The 20,653-nt window shown below is 41.0% G+C and overlaps 1 protein-coding gene across 8 annotated transcripts in view; it reads left to right on the top strand.

Moving 5' to 3' along the window:
• Positions 1-20,653, top strand: part of LOC117346428 (serine/threonine-protein kinase TNNI3K) — a 278,321-nt gene that overhangs the window by 40,375 nt on the left and 217,293 nt on the right. For all 8 annotated transcript variants that reach the window (XM_033915962.1, XM_033915967.1, XM_033915964.1 and 5 more), the window contains one exon: positions 15,460-15,545. In XM_033915962.1, the coding sequence (XP_033771853.1) occupies positions 15,460-15,545 (86 nt within the window). The remainder of the gene's footprint in view (positions 1-15,459; positions 15,546-20,653) is intronic.

The raw sequence follows: 20,653 nt of genomic DNA, 5'->3' as shown, positions 1-20,653 counted from the left end.
TTTGCGTATGATTCGTTCTGTGTCGAAGTTTCTAGACTCTAAATCCTTAAATATTTTAATACACTCGCTTGTGATTGCCAAGCTTGACTATTGTAACTCACTATTGCTAAATATTACTCAAAAGGAAAAGAAACGTTTACAAATAATACAAAATACTGCAGTTAAAATCATTCATAACGGAAAAAAATTTGATCACGTCACTCCCTTCCTGATTGATTCACATTGGCTTCCCATCAACCAACAATAATCTATAAAATTTTGCTTTCAGTATTTAAAACATTATCCACTAACGAACCACAATTTATAGATCGGCTACTCATTCCTTATAATACGACACGTTCTCTCCGTTCCGCATCTCAGGGTCTGTTAATGATTCCTTCTCTGAAAATTATCGGAACCAGACAACACGACATATATTCTGTAATGGCCCCTCAAACCTGGAATGCCTTGCCCTTACATATAAGAGAAGTCAAAGATCTCAATAAATTCAAAAATATTTTAAAAACATTTTTATTCAGAGATGCTTTTAATGTTTAAAATAATTCACTTTATTTAATATTCAATGTTTAAATAATTCATTTGTATCAATTCCAATCCCTTTCCTCATGTTTTCTCCCTATTCATTTTTCTTTTCCTTAAAATTAAGATAAATATTAACATTGTAACTGTTCTCTCTTACTTTCCATTCCCCTATGTATCATGTTTGTTTGTTTTGTCTGTTTAATGTAGCCAGAGAGCTTGTCTCGAATGGCGAAAACTAACACGGGGCTGGGAGCCCTAGGTGCCCATGGGTAGGGTAGTTTACGGGGAGAAAAATGGGAGGGCAGAGTCATGGGGAAGTCGGGTCGCGTCGAATTGGGTGCGCGATTGGTGGTTGCTAGGGGGCGTGGCTGCGGAGGACTTTTAAAGTCGGGACCTTGGAGGACTTCTTTTTCTGAGTCCTCCAGGGCGGCTTTTTTCCCGCCCACCCACCCTCTAGTGGTGGTTTTGTAGCTCGGGTTGGCGGGTCTCCCGAGCTACTGGGTGCTGGGGCTCATCCGGCGATGAGCGGTGGGCCGGCGGTGAGCCGTGCCCGGGGGTCTACTGAATCAGTTAATGGGGCATGAGGTCATGCCACCCCTCAGACTCTTGCTGTTCATGGCGGGGTCGAGGGAAACTGTGTTGATGGGTACACCGGATAGCTCGGGAGGAGCTGCTGATTTGTTATATGGAAGTTAATGCTTGTGAATGTTAATTTATGCAAATTATTCCTGTTTATTAATAAATTGAGCTGCGGCTATTTATGCCAAACAATGGTGTGGTCTATTAGTTATTTGAGGGAAATGTTGGGTAGGGGTGGCAGGGGGGGGTAGTAGGAGCTATCCAGATCCCGCTGTTAGTTTTTAACCCTCCTTAATGATGTACAATGGATTCTTGATCTATCTTAAATATTAATTGTTACTCGCTTAGTATGCAATAAGCGATTTATCAAATTTTAATAAACTTGAAACTTGACATCGGAGAAAGTGCCAAAGCCGAGGCGGGCAGCAAGTTCGTGGCTGCTTGTGCCGGAATTAAAAAGGGATTGGGAAAGGGCACGGGGAAGAGAGCGGGAGAGGAGTCCATCACCCCGGGCACCACTCACCCTCACTACGCCAATGGTTAGGACAGTCTTTTGCTATCCTAACTTTATGTGCTTACCTAACAGTTTAGAAGACTGAATCTGTGGCATAGCCACGGGTAGACCCACTCACTTTGACCTCAGGCCCGCCCAGTAGCAGCGATCATCCAACCCCCCCCCCCAGCAAAAAAAAATCCTTCCTCTCTGACTGCCCCCTTACACTCCCATCCCCCTTTTGTTCGGAACCATTCAGCACCACAGCCACACACTTCCATACATACTCCAAACCTTTTTTAAACCCCGTTAAGCTAACTGATTTCACCACATTCTCCAGCAATGAATTCTAGTGTTTAATTACACACATGTGTGTTGCCATGTATTCTCCCCCCTCCCAACCTCCATGAGTTTCCTTGGTGGTCTGTTGATTAAGGTTCCTGCATTTGATAACAACCTGTTCCCCAAAGCGAAGTACATGTTTGACCTTATTTTACATGTTGCATGTGCAAGATTACATTACATTAGTGACTTATATATAGCTGGTGGAATCCCCATGCCTCACCAGCTAAAGTTCCTGAAATCTCTCCTGCTGCATACCTTTTAGAAAACCAATCTTCACCAGCAGTGAGCAGCAAGATTGATACATGTTGCTTACGCTGGTCCTAATGCCTTCCTTCTGACATACTTCACCTATGTGGAGACAGGACAATTAAGATCATTATTTAGTTTGGAGTTCAACGTGGAACACGGCTAGGTGTCCCCCAATCTAGGTGCTACTTATAGAATCAGGCCCATAAAGGTGAATTTTACATAGGTCACCTGGGTAAAAAAATAGGATGCCCAAGACTTTTGAAATTCTATTTGTTGTATTTTACCAAAGGTGGAATATACATTTACATAGTGGTGCGTACACTAAGAATAATTATTTTACAAAAATGCATATGGGGAAAAAAAGAGTGGTATCACTCATGTAAGTAAAGGGGGGGAGGCTATATAATAACTTTATAATAATAATAACTTTATTTTTCTATACCGCCATAGTCAGGCGACTTCTAGGCGGTTTACATAGTAAGAAGGCTGGACATTCAGCGAATAACAAAGGTCTTAATACAATACAATACAATAAATCCGCATACAATACAATGAGTCTAAGTACAATACAGTACAATACAATACAGTGAGTCTAAGTACAGTAACATAATAAGTCTAAATACAATACCATACAATGAGTCTAGATGCAATACAATAGTCTAAATGGGAAATTTACGTATTAATTGGTGATCTATGGGTAAAGAGTATCTGAAAGATTTAGAACTTCCATGAGTTGGAGTTCTAAGGGTAGAGGAGATCTGAATACATGAGGGGCTTCTTGTGAGAGAGAAAAGGCGAGAAAAAAGCGTTTACTGGGAGAGGAGTCCTAGTGAGGGGGGGGACCGTTTTAGTCAATGAATTTTGCGAATAGGGCGGTTTTGATCGATTTGCGGAATGAATTATAAGTCAGATTGGGTTCATTTATGTGGTTTTTCAGCCAAACTTGCTGTTTGTTCGCTTGGAACTTAAAGGTTCTGTCCAAGAAGGATTTGTATCTGCAGCCTGTAATCTTTGGGTAGGCAAAGATGTTTTTGTTTCTGGTTGCTCGTGTGGGGTTGTGTAGGATGAAGTGAGTTTGCAGGTATGAAGGTGCTAGTCCCCAGGCTTGTCTGAAACAGGTGCAAGCAAATTTGAATAGGATTCGCGCTTCTATTGGAAGCCAATGCAGCTTTTTATAGTAGGGGCTGATGTGGTCGTTTTTTCTTAGTCCGAAAATTAGGCGAACGGCGGTGTTTTGTATTAATCTCAGTTTTTTTATTGTTTTTTGTGGGATGCCCAGGTAGATGATGTTGCAGTAGTCAAGAATGGATAAGATCAGCGCCTGAACAAGCAACCTGAATGATGTAGGGTCAAAGTATTTTTTTATGGTTCTTAGTTTCCATAGCGTGTAAAAACATTTTTTCACTAGTGAGTTTGTGTGGTCAGTCATAGTTAGGTGTGTGTCTAGAGTGATACCAAGTATTTTTATGTTTTTGGAAATTGGGTATTCGTGATCGTTTATTTTTATCGATGTTCTCGTAATTTTGTCATTAGGACTAGCCAGAAAGACTTTTGTTTTCTCTGTATTTAGTTTTAGTTTGAAATTAGTGGTCCATTTATCGATTTCGGTCATTGTGTTTGAGAGGTTATCTACAATTTCTTTTGTGATGTCGTTTAAGGGTATAAGGATGGATATGTCGTCCGCGTAAATGTAGTGTATTAAGTTTAGTTTTTGTAGGAGGTGACCTAGGGAGGCGATATAGATATTGAAAAGAGTAGGCGATAGGGGGGAACCTTGAGGCACGCCTGACGGGTTTTTCCATGGTTTGGAGTAGTTTCCATTGCTGATTACTCGGTAGGACCTGTTTGTTAGGAATTCTTGGAACCATTTCTTTGCCTTTCCAGAAATTCCCATTGCTTCAAGGCACAGTAGCATGATTTCATGGTCTACCAGGTCGAACGCACTGCTGAGATCTAATTGTAGAATCAGTGCGCTTTTGCCTTTGCTAAAGAGATCATAAAGGTGGTTCAGCAAGGAGACTAAGACAGTTTCTGTGTTGTATCCTTTCCTGAATCCTGATTGGTGTTCGCTAAGGAGGTTAAATTTGTCCAGGTAGTTGGCTAGTTGAAGGTTGACCAATCCTTCCTGTATCTTTGTGAAAAGGGGAATGCTTGCTATGGGTCTGAAATTGGATGTCAGAGATGAAGAGGCTTTCTGATCTTTGGGGATTGGAGTGATTAGTATGTGTCCCATTTTTTTGTTTAATGTTCCGCTTGCAAGGGCGGATGTTATCCATGCAAATAGTTCCTTTTTAAATTCTGGGAGGGCAACTGTCATGATTTTAGGGGGACATGCATCAAGTAGGCAGTTAGATTTGGTGTACTTGTTGAATAAATTTAGGAACTGCTGCCAGTTTGGGTATTCGAGGTGATCCCATATCATGTCTACTCTGGTGTCTTGGTCATGGGGTTCTAGGAATTGAAGAGCATTTGATGTGGATGTGGGTAGAGTTGCTCTTAACTCGGCAATTTTATTTTGAAAGAAGTTGGCTAGAGTTTGTGCAGATGGAGTGGGCTCAGTGTCCTTTTTCAGTATTTGTGTTGTATCGGTTATAGTTTTTACTAGTTTGAACAATTCCTTGCTGTTTATTTTTGAAGTACCAATTTTTTTTGCGTAATGCTTAGTGCGTTTTTCTTTGATCTGATTTTTGTATATTTTCATTTTTTGTTTCCAGTTTGTCTTGTCTGACTCATTGTTTGTTTTTTGCCAGATTCTCTCCAATTTTCTTAGTTCCTGTTTGGTGGTTAGTAGTTCACAGTCAAACCATTCGTTTGGTGGTCTATTTTTCTTTTTGTATGTTTTATATGGTGCTATTTGGTCTAAGAGTTCTTTGCTGTAAGTTTCCCATCTTGTGGGGAAGTCCTGAATTTCGTTGATTATGGGCTGTAACTCGTAGTGGGTCCAGAATTCGGTTGGGTTAATAATGCCACGGCTGGTTATTGTGTTCGTATTGACGTTTTTGTGTTTTTGTTGTGTATTCTATTTTAGCCAGTGCAGATTGAACTTGCCAATGTAGTGGTCTGACCAGATACATTTTTCCCAGGGTCCTGAGTAATATTGTATTTTGGGGTCTATTGTTTCTTTGTGGCAGAAGGTGATTAAATCTAGTTTGTGTCCTTTTTCGTGGGTTATTTCTGTGTCTGGGTTTGGAAAGTCCAGTGACATTAGGAAGTTGGCGATTTCCGCTATTTCAGGCTTTGTCTTTTGCTCTAGGTGAGTGTTTATGTCTCCCAGAAGCAGGTTGTATGATCCTTTTAAGGTGGATAAGGTGAGGAATTCGGTGAATTCCTCTTTAGCGTTTGACCATTTTTTGGGTGGGATATAGAATAAAGTTGTAATTAATGATTCTTCTAACTGTGCGTTAGTGATTTTGCAAGTTAGTATTGTTTTGCAAGTTAGTATTCATAACCTTTTAAAGTGCTTTGTGCTATATTTTAATAACTTAGTCCTTATATAAGTTAAAAACTTATCTTAACTTAATTGACTTATCTTAATTCAGTCTTTTCTCATAATATCATTGGGAAGGGACCTGTCAGTTCGACATGTTTCACCCTCCGGCTGTTTCAAGAAAAGTCCACCCTTTTCAAACTTATCCATATCATCCCAATCCACATAATATTACGGATAAGTTTGAAAAGGGGGGGGGGACTTTTCTTGAAACAGCCGGAGGGCGAAATATGTCGAACTGACAAGTCCCTTCCCGAAGATATTATGAGAAAAGACTGAATTAAGATAAGTCAATTAAGTTAAGATAAGTTTTAAACTTATATAAGGACTAAGTTATTAAAATACAGCACGAAGCACTTTAAAAGGTTACGAATTAAAAAAACATGAAGAAAAGAGTATAATGGGGCTAGTGAGGAAGCCATGGCCGTAAGTTTAATCGGTGACCATAGAAATATTTGGTAACAAATGGCATGTCTGAAGCCCTAAAAGAGTCTAATTAAGAAGAAAAGGACATTGAAAGTTATAGTGGGGATTTTACCAAACTGCACATCCAAAGGGAGCCAATTAAAGAGTCAAGCTATGAAATTGAAATTCTAGACTTTTTTAGGCAATTTTGAACACCACAGAGGTAGGCAGAATGCTCCCTTTAATATGTTCTCCAAATGGCAGGTGATAGCAAGCAAATAGCTAATACTTATGTATGCCTTGGAGCAGGTATGGATACTGTGGAAGGGCCATTTGGCCTTTATCTGCCATCATTTTTCTATGTTTCTATGTATAAGTGCTGATAAAAAGATTTTCCTATGTACATATATATATTTCCATTGTGAAATATGAAATACACATATACTTTTCAGGCCTGCTGAAACCACCCCTAGAAAATGCAGGTATAAACATGTACATAACAACTTTCAAAAATGGCTACTAACATCTGCATAGCCATTTGCATGTAAATTGGCTTTTTACACTTGTAAATGGCACCTAGCCCTTCTGCAAAAAAAAAAACCCTCGTTAATCTGAAAGTTTACTACCAAATGTATCTCCAGTAAAGAATATTGTTTTCTGCTAGTTTTCTCTTGTATATCAACTCGTCTTCAAACATTTAAAACAAGTCTAACTGCTGAGCCCGGGGGTAGGCAGTTCTAGTCCTCAAATACTGCACTATGGTTAGGCTTTCAAAATATCTATACTGAATAGAAATGAAATACTTTACTCATGCACTGCTCCATTGTACGCAAACAAACCTTATGTATATTTATTATGGATATCTAGAAATCCTGCTTAGCTTGGAGTACCAGAGAGCCAGAGTTGCCTACCCCTGATCTAGAAAACCACCCTGGGCAGGTATTTTGACAGAGAGCACAAATATTAATTATGTCCGTGTCCACCATAAATTATAATTTATAATTCCATGTGCAAAACACTATAAAAAATAGTATTTCCTAAACATTACAATGAGGGCAAAGTTCACATAGAGAACAGTAGATATATTGGTGACAAGCAAAACAAGCCGGTCCCTATAAATAACAAAGTAATTCTTACCCATTGTGGAGTTCCTAACGATCCAAGACAGATGTTTGCATCTGAAATTGCACTGATGTGGACACCTCAGCAAGCCCTAAGTCCCACGATTTGCAGCACTGTGTCAAGTAGCCTGGCAAGTGGGCCTGTCACATCTTAATGGAATGAAAGACCTTCTCAAAATTTGATTTAATTAAATTAAGGCACTAGCGTGGAAGACATGTCCTAATTTGTGTGGGTTCATAAACCCAGCCGAAGAGATCCAAGTGTGTGTGCCAAGTTGAACTCCTGGATGAAAGATAGCAACAGATCAAAGGAGTGTTACAGAAATGAGAGCCTTACATATTGCACTTCTTCACAAAACCTTATGGCACAAAGCGATGACCTATTTCTGTCAATATTAATAAGATGATTTGCAGCCAATACAAGCATTAGGCTGAGATTGCAACACTTAAAGCACTTAGGGCTCCTTTTACTAAGGTGCGCTAGCGTTTTTAGGGCATGCAGCATTTTAGCACACGCTAAACCCGCGCTATGCTTCTAGAACCAACGCCAGCTCAATGCTGGCGTTAAGGTCTGGCGCACGCGGCAATTTAGCGCGCGTTATTCCACGTGTTAAGGCCCTAACGCACCTTTGTAAAAGGAGCCCTTAGGGTAGTCAAAATATTTCCCCGGGTCTATTTTACCTATTTGCACTTTTGGTGCAAAATGCAAATAGGTAGCACTTTATGTTCTTTGTGAAACCAATCTTAATACACACTTGAAGGAAATAATGATGCTCTAGAATTCATGGCATGGATCTCTCCTTTGCAGTAGTTATCAATCCTCTTTGCAGTGTTTAAGTTCTGGTATAAAATAAGCTCCTACCACCCACCTTCGGTGCGCCTAAATGGAAGTGCCCAGCTATGGAATTACCTCATTAATGTCTTGTTCCATTTCATATAGGTTTTTTTTCCCCATTTTTTTGTGTTTCCCGCTACATAATTTATAATAGCTAAACATATTTGCTTTTCCTGTCTCGTTGCTAGAGGACTCAGTAACAGTGGTTAGCGTAACTGGGTTAAAAAATGTTTGGATAAGTTCCTGGAGGAAAATTTCATAGTCTGCTATTGAGAAAGACATGAGGGAAGCCAATGCTTGCCCTAGGATCGTTATCATGGAATGTTGCTACTATTTGGGTTTTTGTCAGGTACTTGTGACCTGGACTGGCCACTGTGTAAGCAGGATACTGGGTAGATGGACCATTGTTTTGACCTAATATGCCTATTCTTATGTTCTTATGGCTTTTTGTGTTTTATTTCATTGTCTTTTAATATCTATGAGCTCATCTCTTAAGTTCCATGAGTACTATGGAGTTTTCTTGTAATATCTCTTTTAATCCCAGTAGTTCTGTCATTTGATCTTAACAATTTCCAAATTTCCTTGAATCTTCATATGTTCCATGTTTCTATTTTGAGAATATCTTTACAGTTTCTGATCTCTCTTTTCTATCCAGCAGCGTCAGTATCAGGATGTCCTGGTATCTTTGATCTGTCAAATCGCAAACACTGGGTATACTCTCAGTGATGATCAGCTCTTCCCTAGTAGCACGATGAGTTCCTTCCGACCTAGGGGACCATCTTCCAGTACCATACATTGATTCTTTATGTCTCATCATCATCACCTAACAAGTTCTATCATGATATTTGAAGGGTAATTTCAGAACTGCCATGCATCACCATCTTATTCTGACATAGAGGATCCAATGCAAGGTATTTAGAAGTAGATGATGATATGCAGCCCACAGTTGTGTACCAAAGGGGGGGTGGGGGGGTGGGGGGGGCAGGGGGGGTGGGGGGGTGGGGGTAGGTGGGGGGGGGGGGGGGGGGGAGGTCCGCTCCTGGTGCAGCCTTAGGGGGGGTGCACAGCCGGACAGGTCTGGAAAATTCATGGGCTGCGATGGCACTCAGCGACATCGGCGCCCCCCCTGCCCCGCGACAGCACTCAAGTTCAGCCTCCTTCTCCCAGCATCAGCAGAACTTCAGATTGGCAACAGGTGCTCAGTCAAAAGCTTCCCCTGACTCAGCTTCCTGTTTCCACCCAGGCAGTTCAATCAGGAGAAGCTTTTGACTGAGCACCTGTTGCCGATCTGAAGTTCTGCTGATACCGGGAGAAGGAGGCCAAACTTGAGTGCTGTCGCGGGGCAGGGGGGGTGCCAATGCCGCTGAGTGCCATCATGGAGGGGGGGGCGCTGATGCCGCTGAGTGCCGTCGCAGCCCAGGAATTTTCCGGACCTGTCCGGCTGTGCACCCCCTAAGGCTGCACCTGGGGTGGACCAACCCCCCCTCCCCCCCGTTCTCTCCTTGGTACACCACTGGCAGCCCAAGTTAATTTTAGGAGGTTTATTTGCCATGGCAAATAGATCATATATATAGCCAGCAAGCTTTGTGGGGGGAAAAAACCTCTGTGAACTTAGGATTTCTTAGCTATTGGGAGCTTCTAGTTCAGGCAGCAATTATCACTAGTGCTCTCTGGATTCATTTGTTCTAAAATTGGGACCATGATCTGTGGAGTTTCTCAGGGGTTGATACTTCCCCATTTCTGTTTAATATATATGTATATGTATACCCACTATAAGAATTGATTAAAAAAAGACTGGGCTTAATTTTTGTGTATTCACCAATGATATTCAAGTTTTGTCCATTGCTGGAAATGGGAGGGCTGATACATATCATTTATATGAGTGCTTTTAACAGATTAACCCAATATAGTCCTATCATTGGCTGCAAAATGTTCTCGGTGTTAACCCACAAGTGATGACTAATATTCATTTGCTTAGATAGGATAACCAATACCAATATACCATAAAATGTTTTGTTTTTTTGAACCTTAAAGGATTCACCTAACAATCCTTATCATTATCTGAAATGATCGATTAACAAGCCTCATAGATTGATGATCCAGCCATAATAGTCCAAAAATTCAGGGCTCCTTTTACAAAGCCGCACTAGGGCCTTAATGTGCAGAATAGCGCGCTAGCTGCTACTGCCTCCTTTTGAGCAGGTGGTAGTGTTTTGGCTAATCCGGTGTGTGCTTTAAAAACGCTAGCGCACCTTTGTAAAAGGAGCCTTCAGTCAACAATGTTTGCAATATTCCTTATTAATCATCTAGGGGTCCTTTTACTAAGCCAGTAAACACTACCGCGTGCTTACCACAAGTTAAAAAGCACTACCACGGGGCATGCTCAGAAGTCCAGTGGTAGTTTATGCATGCACGTGTGCTACCCACCTGATAAAAAAATGGATTTTATTTTTTTACTGCTGGGGGTGTGTCTAGAGAAGGACAGTAGACGTATTTTGCCCTAATTGGTTAACGCAGCTATATTGCCACAAGCTAACCAATTAGCACAAGAGGACATCCGCTGAAAATCAGGGGTGGGAAATTTCATGGTGACACCAGGAAGTTCTTCTTCACCGAAAGAGTGATCGATCGTTGGAATGAACTTCCGCTTCAGGTGATTCAGGCCAGCAGCGTGCCAGATTTTAAAAGGAAATGGGATACACATGTGGGATCTCTAGGGAGGTAATAAAATGTAGAGGGGATACACATGTGGTATCTCTAGGGGGGTAAATTCAAGGGGGTGGGGTTGTTAGAGTGGGCAGACTAGATGGGCTATAGCCCTTTTCTGCCGTCATCTTCTATTTTTCTATGTTTCTATGAGCCCTTACCACCTAGAAAATAAGTGTTGTTAACAACTCACGTGCTAATGGCCACACACTGATGGGGAAATTAGTGTGCAGCCATTATTGGCAAAATAGAAAAATCAGCTATTTCCCAGCAGCGCTAAAAGTGGCATTAGTGCATGGTAAAGGACATAAGAATTGCCATACTTGGACAGACCGAAGGTCCATCAAGCCCAGTATCCTAGCTAGACCCCAAGTGGTAAAACAGATTTTATGCTGCTTATCCTAGGAATAAGCAGTGGATTTCCCCAATAATGGCCTATGGACTTCTCTTTTAGGAAATTATTCAAACCTTTTTTAAACCATGCTAAGCTAACTGATTTCACCACTTTCTCTGGCAATGAATTCCATAGATTAATTACACATTGTGTGAAGAAATATTTCTCCAGTTCATTTTAAATCTTCATCACATGCCACTTAGTCCTAGTAGTTTTGGATAGAGTAAACAAGTGATTCAAATCTACCCTTTCCACTCTACTTAGTATTTTATAGACTTCTATCATATCACCCCTGAACTGTCTCTTCTCCAGGCTGAAAAGCCCAAACCACTTTAGCCTTTTATCAGAGGGAAGTCGTCCCATCCCTTGTATCATTTTTGTCGCCCTTCTCTGTACCTTTTAAAAAGGTAGTGGGGGGATGATTTGAAAAGGTACTGGGGGAAGGTACTGGGAGGATGATTTAAAAAGGTACTGGGGGAATGATTAAAAAAAGGTAAGGGGGGTGCTATATCTTTTTTGAGATTCGCTGACCAAAACCACACACAGTGTGGCCGTATCATGGAGTGATACAAGGGCATTATAACATTTTCATCTTTGTTTTCCATTCCTTTCCTTATCATTCCTAACATTCTATTGCTTTATTAGCTGCCACTGTACATTGAGCTGAGGTTTTCAGCGTATCCTCAATGATGACACCTAGGGCTCCTTTCCCTAAGTGCGCTAGCGGTTTTAGCACGTGCTAAACCCACGCTACACTTCTAGAACTAATGCCAGCTCAATGCTGGTGTTAAGTTCTAGCGCGCACGGCAATTCAGCGCGCGCTATTCCGTGCCTTAATGCCCTAACACACCTATGTAAAAGGAGCCCCTACGTCTTTTTCCTGGGCAGTGATTCCTAATCTGGAACCCTGCATCATATAGCTATAGTTTGGGTACCTCTTTCCCACATGCATCACTTAGCACTTGTTCGGATTAAACGTCATCTGCCATTTTGATGCCCAGTCTCCCAGTCTCACAAGGTCCTCTTGTAATTTTTCACAATCCTCTTGTGATTTAACAACTTTGAACTGCTTTGTGTCCTTTTAAATAAGAGAAGAGGCTTGATGGACACATTTGGGTAATTTATTCCAGACCTAGGGGGCAGCTAGATGAAAGGAAAGAAATCTGGAATTGGCAGTGGAGAAGAAGGGTAAAGCTAAGAGCGACTTATCTGAGGAACGGAGTTCTCTGGGAGATGTATAAGGAGAGAGAAGCAAGGAGAGATATTGAGGGGCAGCAGAATGAACACACAGCAATATTACAAAAAAATAATACATCAAAACTGGAAAGAAAATGAAAATTACAGAAGAGATTATCTTTATTTTTCTTCCATGCAATATCTATGTCTCTGTAGCAATTCTAATATTGTGTAAGCTGCAATGATTCCTGGCTGACATTTGTGGGATGCAAGAGTTGATATGGTATGGTATACAGTATATACACATACATATATACTGTATTTTTCACTCCAAAAGATGCACTTTTTCCCCCCCAAAAAGTGGGTGGAAATAAAAGTGTGTCTTATGGAGCGAATATACCCCCGGCTACCTTTAAATTCTGGTGGTCCAGCACGGTGTATCAACAGGAGTGAGCTTTTCACGCTCTTGCCCCTCCCTCGTTGGACGGCTGCCTCCTCAGTCCTCATTATCTCGGGGCCAGCGGCACATAAGGCAGGAGCAAGCTCTTTGCGCTTCCAGCCTGGGCCCGCACCACTCCCTGAATGGCTGCTGTCAGTTCTCGTAGGACTCACGAGAACTGAAGCAGCCATTCAGGGAGCGGCACAGGCCCAAGCTGGAGCACGAAGAGCTCACTCCTGCCTTGTGCACCGCTGGCCCCGAGATAATGAGCATTTAAAAAGGTACTGGGGGATGATTTAAAAAGGTACTGGGGGGAAAGGTCCTGGGGCATGATTTTCAAAAGTAGTGGGGGGATGATTTGAAAAGGTACTGGGGAAAAGGTCCTGGGGGATGATTTTCAAAAGTAGTGGGGGGATGATTTGAAAAGGTACTGGGGGAAGGTACTGGGGGGATGATTTAAAAAGGTAGTGGGGGGATGATTTAAAAAGGTACTGGGGGGAATGATTAAAAAAAGGTAAGGGGGGGGGTGTAAAAAATTGTTAGTTGGCTGAGCCAGGGAAGGAAGGGGGTTTGGTTCAGAGTCTGGCAGGGAGGGGGGACATGGTGCAGAGCCTGGCAGGGAGGGGGGACATGGTGCAGAGCTTGGCAGGGAGAGGGGCTGGCTGCATAGCCTGGTAGAGCAGGGAGGGAAAGGGGCTTGGTTCAGAGCCTGGCAAGGAGTGTGGGGAGAGGTTGTAACCTTATACTTCTACTAAGACTAAGGGGTCCTTTTATTAAGGTGCGCATTTAGCGTGCGCTAATCTTTAGCGTGAACTAAATTGGTTAGCATACCTTAATAAAAGGACCCCAAAGTACCGGTATCTTAACAAAAAATTCAGCCCACAACTTACTGTATTTTCTTGCAGAAAAAATTGGTACTACTAGTACCTCCTCATGCTGCATACACAGATGTTGAAGCAGAAAAAACTAGCATATAAAATTCCTTTTAAACTGGAAGTAGTAAAATATGCTAAGGAACATGGAAACAGAGCAGCAGAGAGACATTTTGGGCCACCTCCAACTGAAAAAATGATAAGAGAGTGGAAGAAACAGGAGGAAAAAGTAGATAAAAGTAAGCACACTTTTCGTGGGCATGCTGCAAAGTGGCCACAGTTGGACGTGGACATGAAAGAATGGATCACATGTCACAGGAATAATGGCATCTCAGTTTTTACAAAAATGATAATATATGAAGCCAAACGCATTGCTGTAGAGGAAGGCATTCAGGATTTTACTGGATCACTATCATGGTGCTACAGATTTATGAAGCAATGTGGCCTTGCTACGTGCACTAGAATTGCGCAAAAAATGCCAAAAGAATATGAATCTAAGATTCTCTCTTTTCATAAATTTGTAATTGATGCTAGAAAGAAAAATGTTTTTGAAATTGGCCAGATTGGGAATATGGATGAAGTCTCGTTAACCTCTGATGTGCCATCTAATAAGACTGTTGATTTGAAAGATACCAAAACCATAACTGTGAAAACCTCAGGACGTGGGAAAACACATTACACAGTTGTGTTGTCCTGCTGTGCAGACAGCACCAAATTGCCACCGATATTAATTTTCAAAAGGAAAAAGTTTCCAAAAAAAGTGATTCCACATGGAGTTGTGCATGTTCATGAGAAAGGATGGATGGACGAAAATGGAATGAGAGTATGGGTTCAAAAAGTGTGGCCCAAACGTCCTGGAGGGCTTCTGAAAAAAACCTGCTTTATTAGTGCTTGACCAGTTTAGAGCCCATATTAGCGAAACAACAAAAAAGCGCTTTAAAGAAGTGAAGACTGATATAGCTGTAATTCCTGAGGGTCTTACTAGCCAGTTGCAACCTCTCGACGTTTCCATCAACAAACCATTTAAAGTCTTTATGCGAGAAGAGTGGAACAAATGGATGGCTGCTGGTAATCATGATCTTACACCTACTGAATGAATGAAGAGGCCCACCATCACTCACGTTTGTGAATGGGTTACAACATCATGGCACTCAGCGAAGGACGAAACCGTTGCATGGTCATTTTAAAAAATGTGTCAGTAGCCTTAGATGGAACTGAAGATAGTATCATATATGAAGATAGCGAAGAAAGTGATATCAGTGATTGTGAGCAACTGAGCTTCATAAATTCGGACACTAGTGATGATGAGTTCTTGGGGTTTCCAGAAAACTAGAAGAGTGCTTGAAATTTAAAGTCTCTCCTCAATTGTTAATGACAGTGATGATGGTTCTTAATACCACTGTTGACTTTACATAGTTGAAATATTATTCTGCTATATTTTCTTAAATATATTAGTACACTATTTGGTTCAGAATGGTTTTTTTTTTTTGGTTTTCCTCCTCTAAACCTAGGTGCGTCTTATGGTCAGGTGTGTCTTATGGAGCGAAAAATATGGTGTATATATATAAGCCTCTCAGTAAATGTAGGAAGCAGGCACTTGTACCTTTATGTAAACTGTGGACATATGATTAATAATAGAGTATTTTTATACCGACTGTCCCATAATTCACTTTCCTATACAGAATATCTTCTGTCTCTGTTTAAAAGAGGCGTTGTATACTAGGAAAGTCCATAAAGACTAAATATTCAGATTTCTCATTAAGAGTTTTTTAAATGAAGCAAAATATAATGAATAATAAAGACTGTTGTGATCATTCATTAAATCTCTCTTTACAGTTCTGATGAAGCCTTCAGTAAAGTCAATTTAAATTATCGCACAGAAAATGGATTATCTCTTCTCCATTTGTGTTGCATTTGTGGTGGTAAGTTTGGGAACCCCATAAGAGCATGCTATTCATATGTTCATCAATTTTAATAATTTCTGTATTTCAGGGAGCTGAAGTATTAGAAATATAATATTTTCTTTTATACTCAGGGTTTTTAAATTTATGAACATTTTTCAGTTCAAGATGAGTTTTACCCCCTCTTCTACGAAACCGTGCTAGCATTTTTTAGCGCAGAGAGCTCAGCTGAATGGCTCGCGCTGCTCCCAATGCTCATATGAGTGTCGGAGCAGCGCGGAACATTCAGCGCGGCTCCCCGTGCTAGAAACTGCTAGCGCAGTTTTGTAGAAGAAGGGGATAGTTTATATTATTAAGCTGACACAAATTCGACATTGTGTTATTTTCCTCTGCAGTACCAGTGTGACCCGATAATATTTTATAGTCAATCATATATCACCTTTTATCTGAAGAAGGTCTCAAAATATGATAGTCAGAGTACCTTGGGAAAATTCACAGTTCAATTGTATTTAATGTACTGCAAATAAACAATTATCTACTCAGTTTACAAATCACAATTTATTAAGGTTGAATTGGAAGGATTGTTAGATAGATTGTAAGCTGTTCCGAGCAGGGCCTCTCTATTAAATGTCAAAATATACAGCGCTGCGTACGCCTTTCAACATTATATGCAGTAAACCCCTGCGACTTCGCGGTTCGTGAATCGCAGACTCAATAATTTCTGGTATTTTATAACTGCCTCTTCCTGGTACTAAAGTCAGGCTACACCAATCAGGAGCTGCTTTGACACGCTATCTGGCAAGTCAAAGCAGCTCCTGCTTGGTGTAACCTGACTTTAATACCAGGAAAAGGCAGTCAAAAAATACTGAGAATGATTTTCAGCACCCGCCTGCACCCCAGCTGCCCTCTCCTGCCTTCGATCAGCTCCTAAACCGCATTTGCGGTTTTTCAAAATTCGCGGGTGTTCCTGGAACTGAACCCCTGTGAATTTTGTGGAAGTACTGTATTGTAAGTGATAAGTAGTAGAAGTAGTAGTAGTAGTAGAAGGATGGGAACAGCAAACGAGGAGGATTAAATGGGAAAATTTATACAAATCTAATAAGGGACTAAAATATAATTATAATTAATTAACTGGGAAGGACACAAAAGGTAGGGAGGGGAGAAGAATCAGCAAGTCAGTGAAAGGGTAACTTGCTGCAAAGGGGTGATGAAGGGGCAGGGGCCTTTAAGAATGGCTTTAATCTTTCGGCTTGAAAGCTCAATTTGTAAGTGAAGGAGAATATTATTCCATAAAGTAGGAGAAACAACTGAAAGTGATGTGATCCTTGTAGAATGTGAGCATACTTGAAGATCTGAAGGTACTACTAAGAGATGTTGTTGGAAGAAACATAGGGTAAGTGTTGCTGAATAAGGGATGAGGTGTTTGAATAAAAAGAAGGAAGACCACAATTGGGGACTTGGAAGTTAATAATATAGACCTTGTTGGGAGAATGGTAATGCCCACCGACTTTCATTAAATATGACTTTCATTATATATGTTATGATGATTACACTTATTTCTGTTGCCCATTTATAAATGAGCAAACTTGTATGGGTAGACAGAGGAGACAATGTACTAAATGTGCATTAAGTATAATATGTGCATATAGCAGGCCAACTGATGGCTAAGCATCCCCAAGGACTTCAGATATCGGGAACAGACACAAGATAAGAACATAAGAATTGCCACTGCTGGGTCAGACCAGTGGTCCATCCTGCCCAGCAGTCCGCTCCCGTGGTGGCCCTTCGGTCAAAGACCGGTGCCCTAACTGAGACCAGCCCTACCTGCGTACGTTCTGGTTCAGCAGGAACTTATCTAACTTCGTCTTGAATCCCTGAAGGGTGTTTTCCCCTATGACAGACTCCAGAAGAGCGTTCCAGTTTTCCACCACTCTCTGGGTGAAGAACTTCCTTACATTTGTACGGAATCTATCCCCTTTTAACTTTAGAGAGTGCCCTCTAGTTCTCCCTATCTTGGAGAGGGTGAACAACCTGTCTTTATCTACTAAGTCTATTCCCTTCATTATCTTGAATGCTCAAATTTGCCCTTGCTGAAAATCGACCTAGCCGTGGTATTCTGAATTAACTGGAGCCTCTGCAGGCGATACTTGGTTAGTTCCATTATAATATTGGATTGTACACTGCCCTGATGTTTCAAAATGTATGTGGATTGTATTCTTTATCAGAAACAAAGGAAGACAAATAATCCCAGCCCAAGGTCACACAAAGAGAGGTAGGGATTGAAAGAGATTCCACTTGGGATGCAGTTTGAAAATTTATTAGTGGCTTCTTGAGATATTGTAATACATTTTTGAATTGCTTGATAGTATCCTGAGTGGAATCTCCTTCTATTCTTACCCCAATTGTATTCCCTAGAGAAGAAAACAGCCTAAAAGCATTGATGAGAAAGCAGTACTATATGATACAGCATGCAATAAATTAACTTTCAAAACAGAAAATCTAGATCTACCTAAGTACTGGCTGTTTACATGTTAATAGCTCCCTTGGTACAAGCAGCCAAGCTAAACTTGTTAGTACAGCTAAAATCTCAAGAAACAGCAGAGTTTTAAATTATTTTCCTCCTTCTGATGGAAGCCTTCTCTGGGGGCTTCTTCCTCTCAGCTCCATTCTCCTCTTTCCCGTTCCTGAGCCATGCTTTATATGCTGTAAACCATCTGAGTTAGAAGTGAGCCATGGTCCCAAGGCCATACTTTCCAATTAGGAACATATACATTACAATACAATACTGTGTCTTATATACTGCAGTTTTCTGCTAGGAATCAATGTGGTTTACAATAAGATTTGGGTCAAGTTCTTAAGTTACATTGTTAGCATATGAACTGAAATCAATCACTTAAGACTCATTGCTGTCCACATCAGATACCTTTCCAACACCCCAAGGTCCCACCAACCCCATTTCTTCAGTCTAGCTGTGAATTTATCGCTGTCGTCATTAATCCTTGCCTCGAGTATATGCCAAATGTATCCCAACTATCGCCTCCAATTCAGTGTGAATGCATCTCTACATGCCCTGACTTGAATATATGACGAATGTAATCTAATCAAGTGCACCCAATCCTTGTAATATCATTCCTTTATGCCTCCAGTACTCCCAATAATTCTTTAAAAGCCCCCTGCCTGGTGTGAATGTACCTCTGTAACCCGCACTCCTCTTCCCCAGTGTATTGTGCATATACCCTGATGCTCTGACTCCAATTCATTGTAAATGCACCCTGACATGCTGCCTCCAAATATTGTGAACCCACCCTTTCTCCCTTCTCCACCCTTAAGTATAATGTGAATGTACCATTCATCCTATGCCCCCAAAAGTTTTGTGAATGTATCACTTGTTACCTGTTCTGAGCTCCTGGGAAGGACGGGCTATAAAACAAAATAAAGAAATAAATTAGCTCAGGAGAGTGGAGGGTTCAAAGAGAAGAGGTAAGTCTTGTTTCTTGCAGAATTTGAGGTAGTTGATGGGTTGTCTTAGGTGTATTGGCAGTTTATTCCAGGGCGAGTGTGGCGCAGTGGTTAAAGCTACAGCCTCAGCACTCTGAGGTTGTGGGTTCAAACCCACGCTGCTCCTTGTGACGCTGGGCAAGTCACTTAATCCCCCCCCATTGCCCCAGGTATGTTAGATAGATTGTGAGCCCACCGGGACAGAGAGGGAAAACTGCCTGAGTACCTGAATGAATGCATGTAAATCGTTCTGAGCTCCCCTGGGAGAACGGTATAGAAAATTAAATAAATAAATTTAGGTGCCTAGATTTGCTAGGCATGCTGATCTAGGCGCCTTTTGTATAATCAGGGCCGTAATGCACACGTTAATATATTTATTTATTTTAAAAATGTCTTCCCCGCTTAATACCTAAGCGGGTTGCAGTAGAAAACATACATATTCAGGACATACTCAAAGATATCATAATATATGCATCCTATCCTATTCTTCAGTTATAATTGCTAAAACTAGCATAACGCTCATAAAATGCTCATCCTCTATGAGCCATAAAATACAGTATTACACTAAGCTAACAAAAAGCTTTAGCACATAAAAGGTTTTCAATTGCTTCTTAAATAACATCTCTCTTAAGCATCCTGGTAGTGTCCCACAAATGTGGACCAACAACTGAAATAGCTGTTATTTGTGTTCTTCTATAATGTGTTTCACCTAATGCATCAATTGATAACTTCATTGCGGATTGAGATCTCAAACTTCTAATATACTGGTTCAAGAGCTGTCCTGGGCACAGAGGAGTCTCCCTATAAACCACCTGGTGAACGATTGTCAAAATTTTGTATTCAATTCTCAATTGAATTGGTAACCAATGTAAACTCTTCAGTACTGGCGTAATATGATCATTCCAGGCTACTCCTGAGATCAAACGGGCAGCAGCATTTTGCACTATCTGCAACACTTTTATTCTGTATTTCGCAATGCCTGCTAACACACTTGGGTTATTAAATTGCCATATATATATATATATATATATATATATATATAAATTGCTCCTATTTTTCAGATCTTACTACGTGGCATGCTAATGATTAAAAAGGTCAACAACTTGCTATTTTAATGTTTTCTATATATGGGCATGTTAAAATTTATGCACCTGCATTTGAGCTAAATAAATTGGACCTGACATTCAAATTGAGTTCTGGATGTGATGGCAGATGGCAGTTATAGTATATATTCAGCCCTTGTACAATTCAAATCAAGCTGTTAAAAGGTCATGGATTTGATATATCACCTTTATGTTTTACTCGCTAAAAAGCCAATGTTTTCAGTATAAGAAATGGCTAAAACTGAGTAGGGACAAAAGTAGATCCAAAATTTGTACACTTCTCCCTCCGGATTCGCAGGGGATAGGGGCAGAGCCGGACCGCGATGGCGAAAAACCGCCCCCGCCTCCCTCCCGCCTTCCCGGCCTTACCTGGTGGTCTAGCAGGCTTTCGGGGCAGGAGCGATCTTTCTACGCTCCTGCCCCGTGCAGATCACCATTAGGAAATGGCTGCTGTGAGTTCCCGTAGTCTCTCTCAGGTAAGGCCGGGATGCCGGGGGGAAGACTTAACGATGTTTTTTTTTTTTCTTT

This window comes from Geotrypetes seraphini, chromosome 12 (assembly GCF_902459505.1).
Source record: "Geotrypetes seraphini chromosome 12, aGeoSer1.1, whole genome shotgun sequence".
Classification (NCBI taxonomy): Eukaryota; Metazoa; Chordata; class Amphibia; order Gymnophiona; family Dermophiidae; genus Geotrypetes; species Geotrypetes seraphini.
The sequence above is the reverse complement of the archived record's forward strand: the minus strand, read 5'-3'. Positions and strand labels throughout refer to the sequence as shown.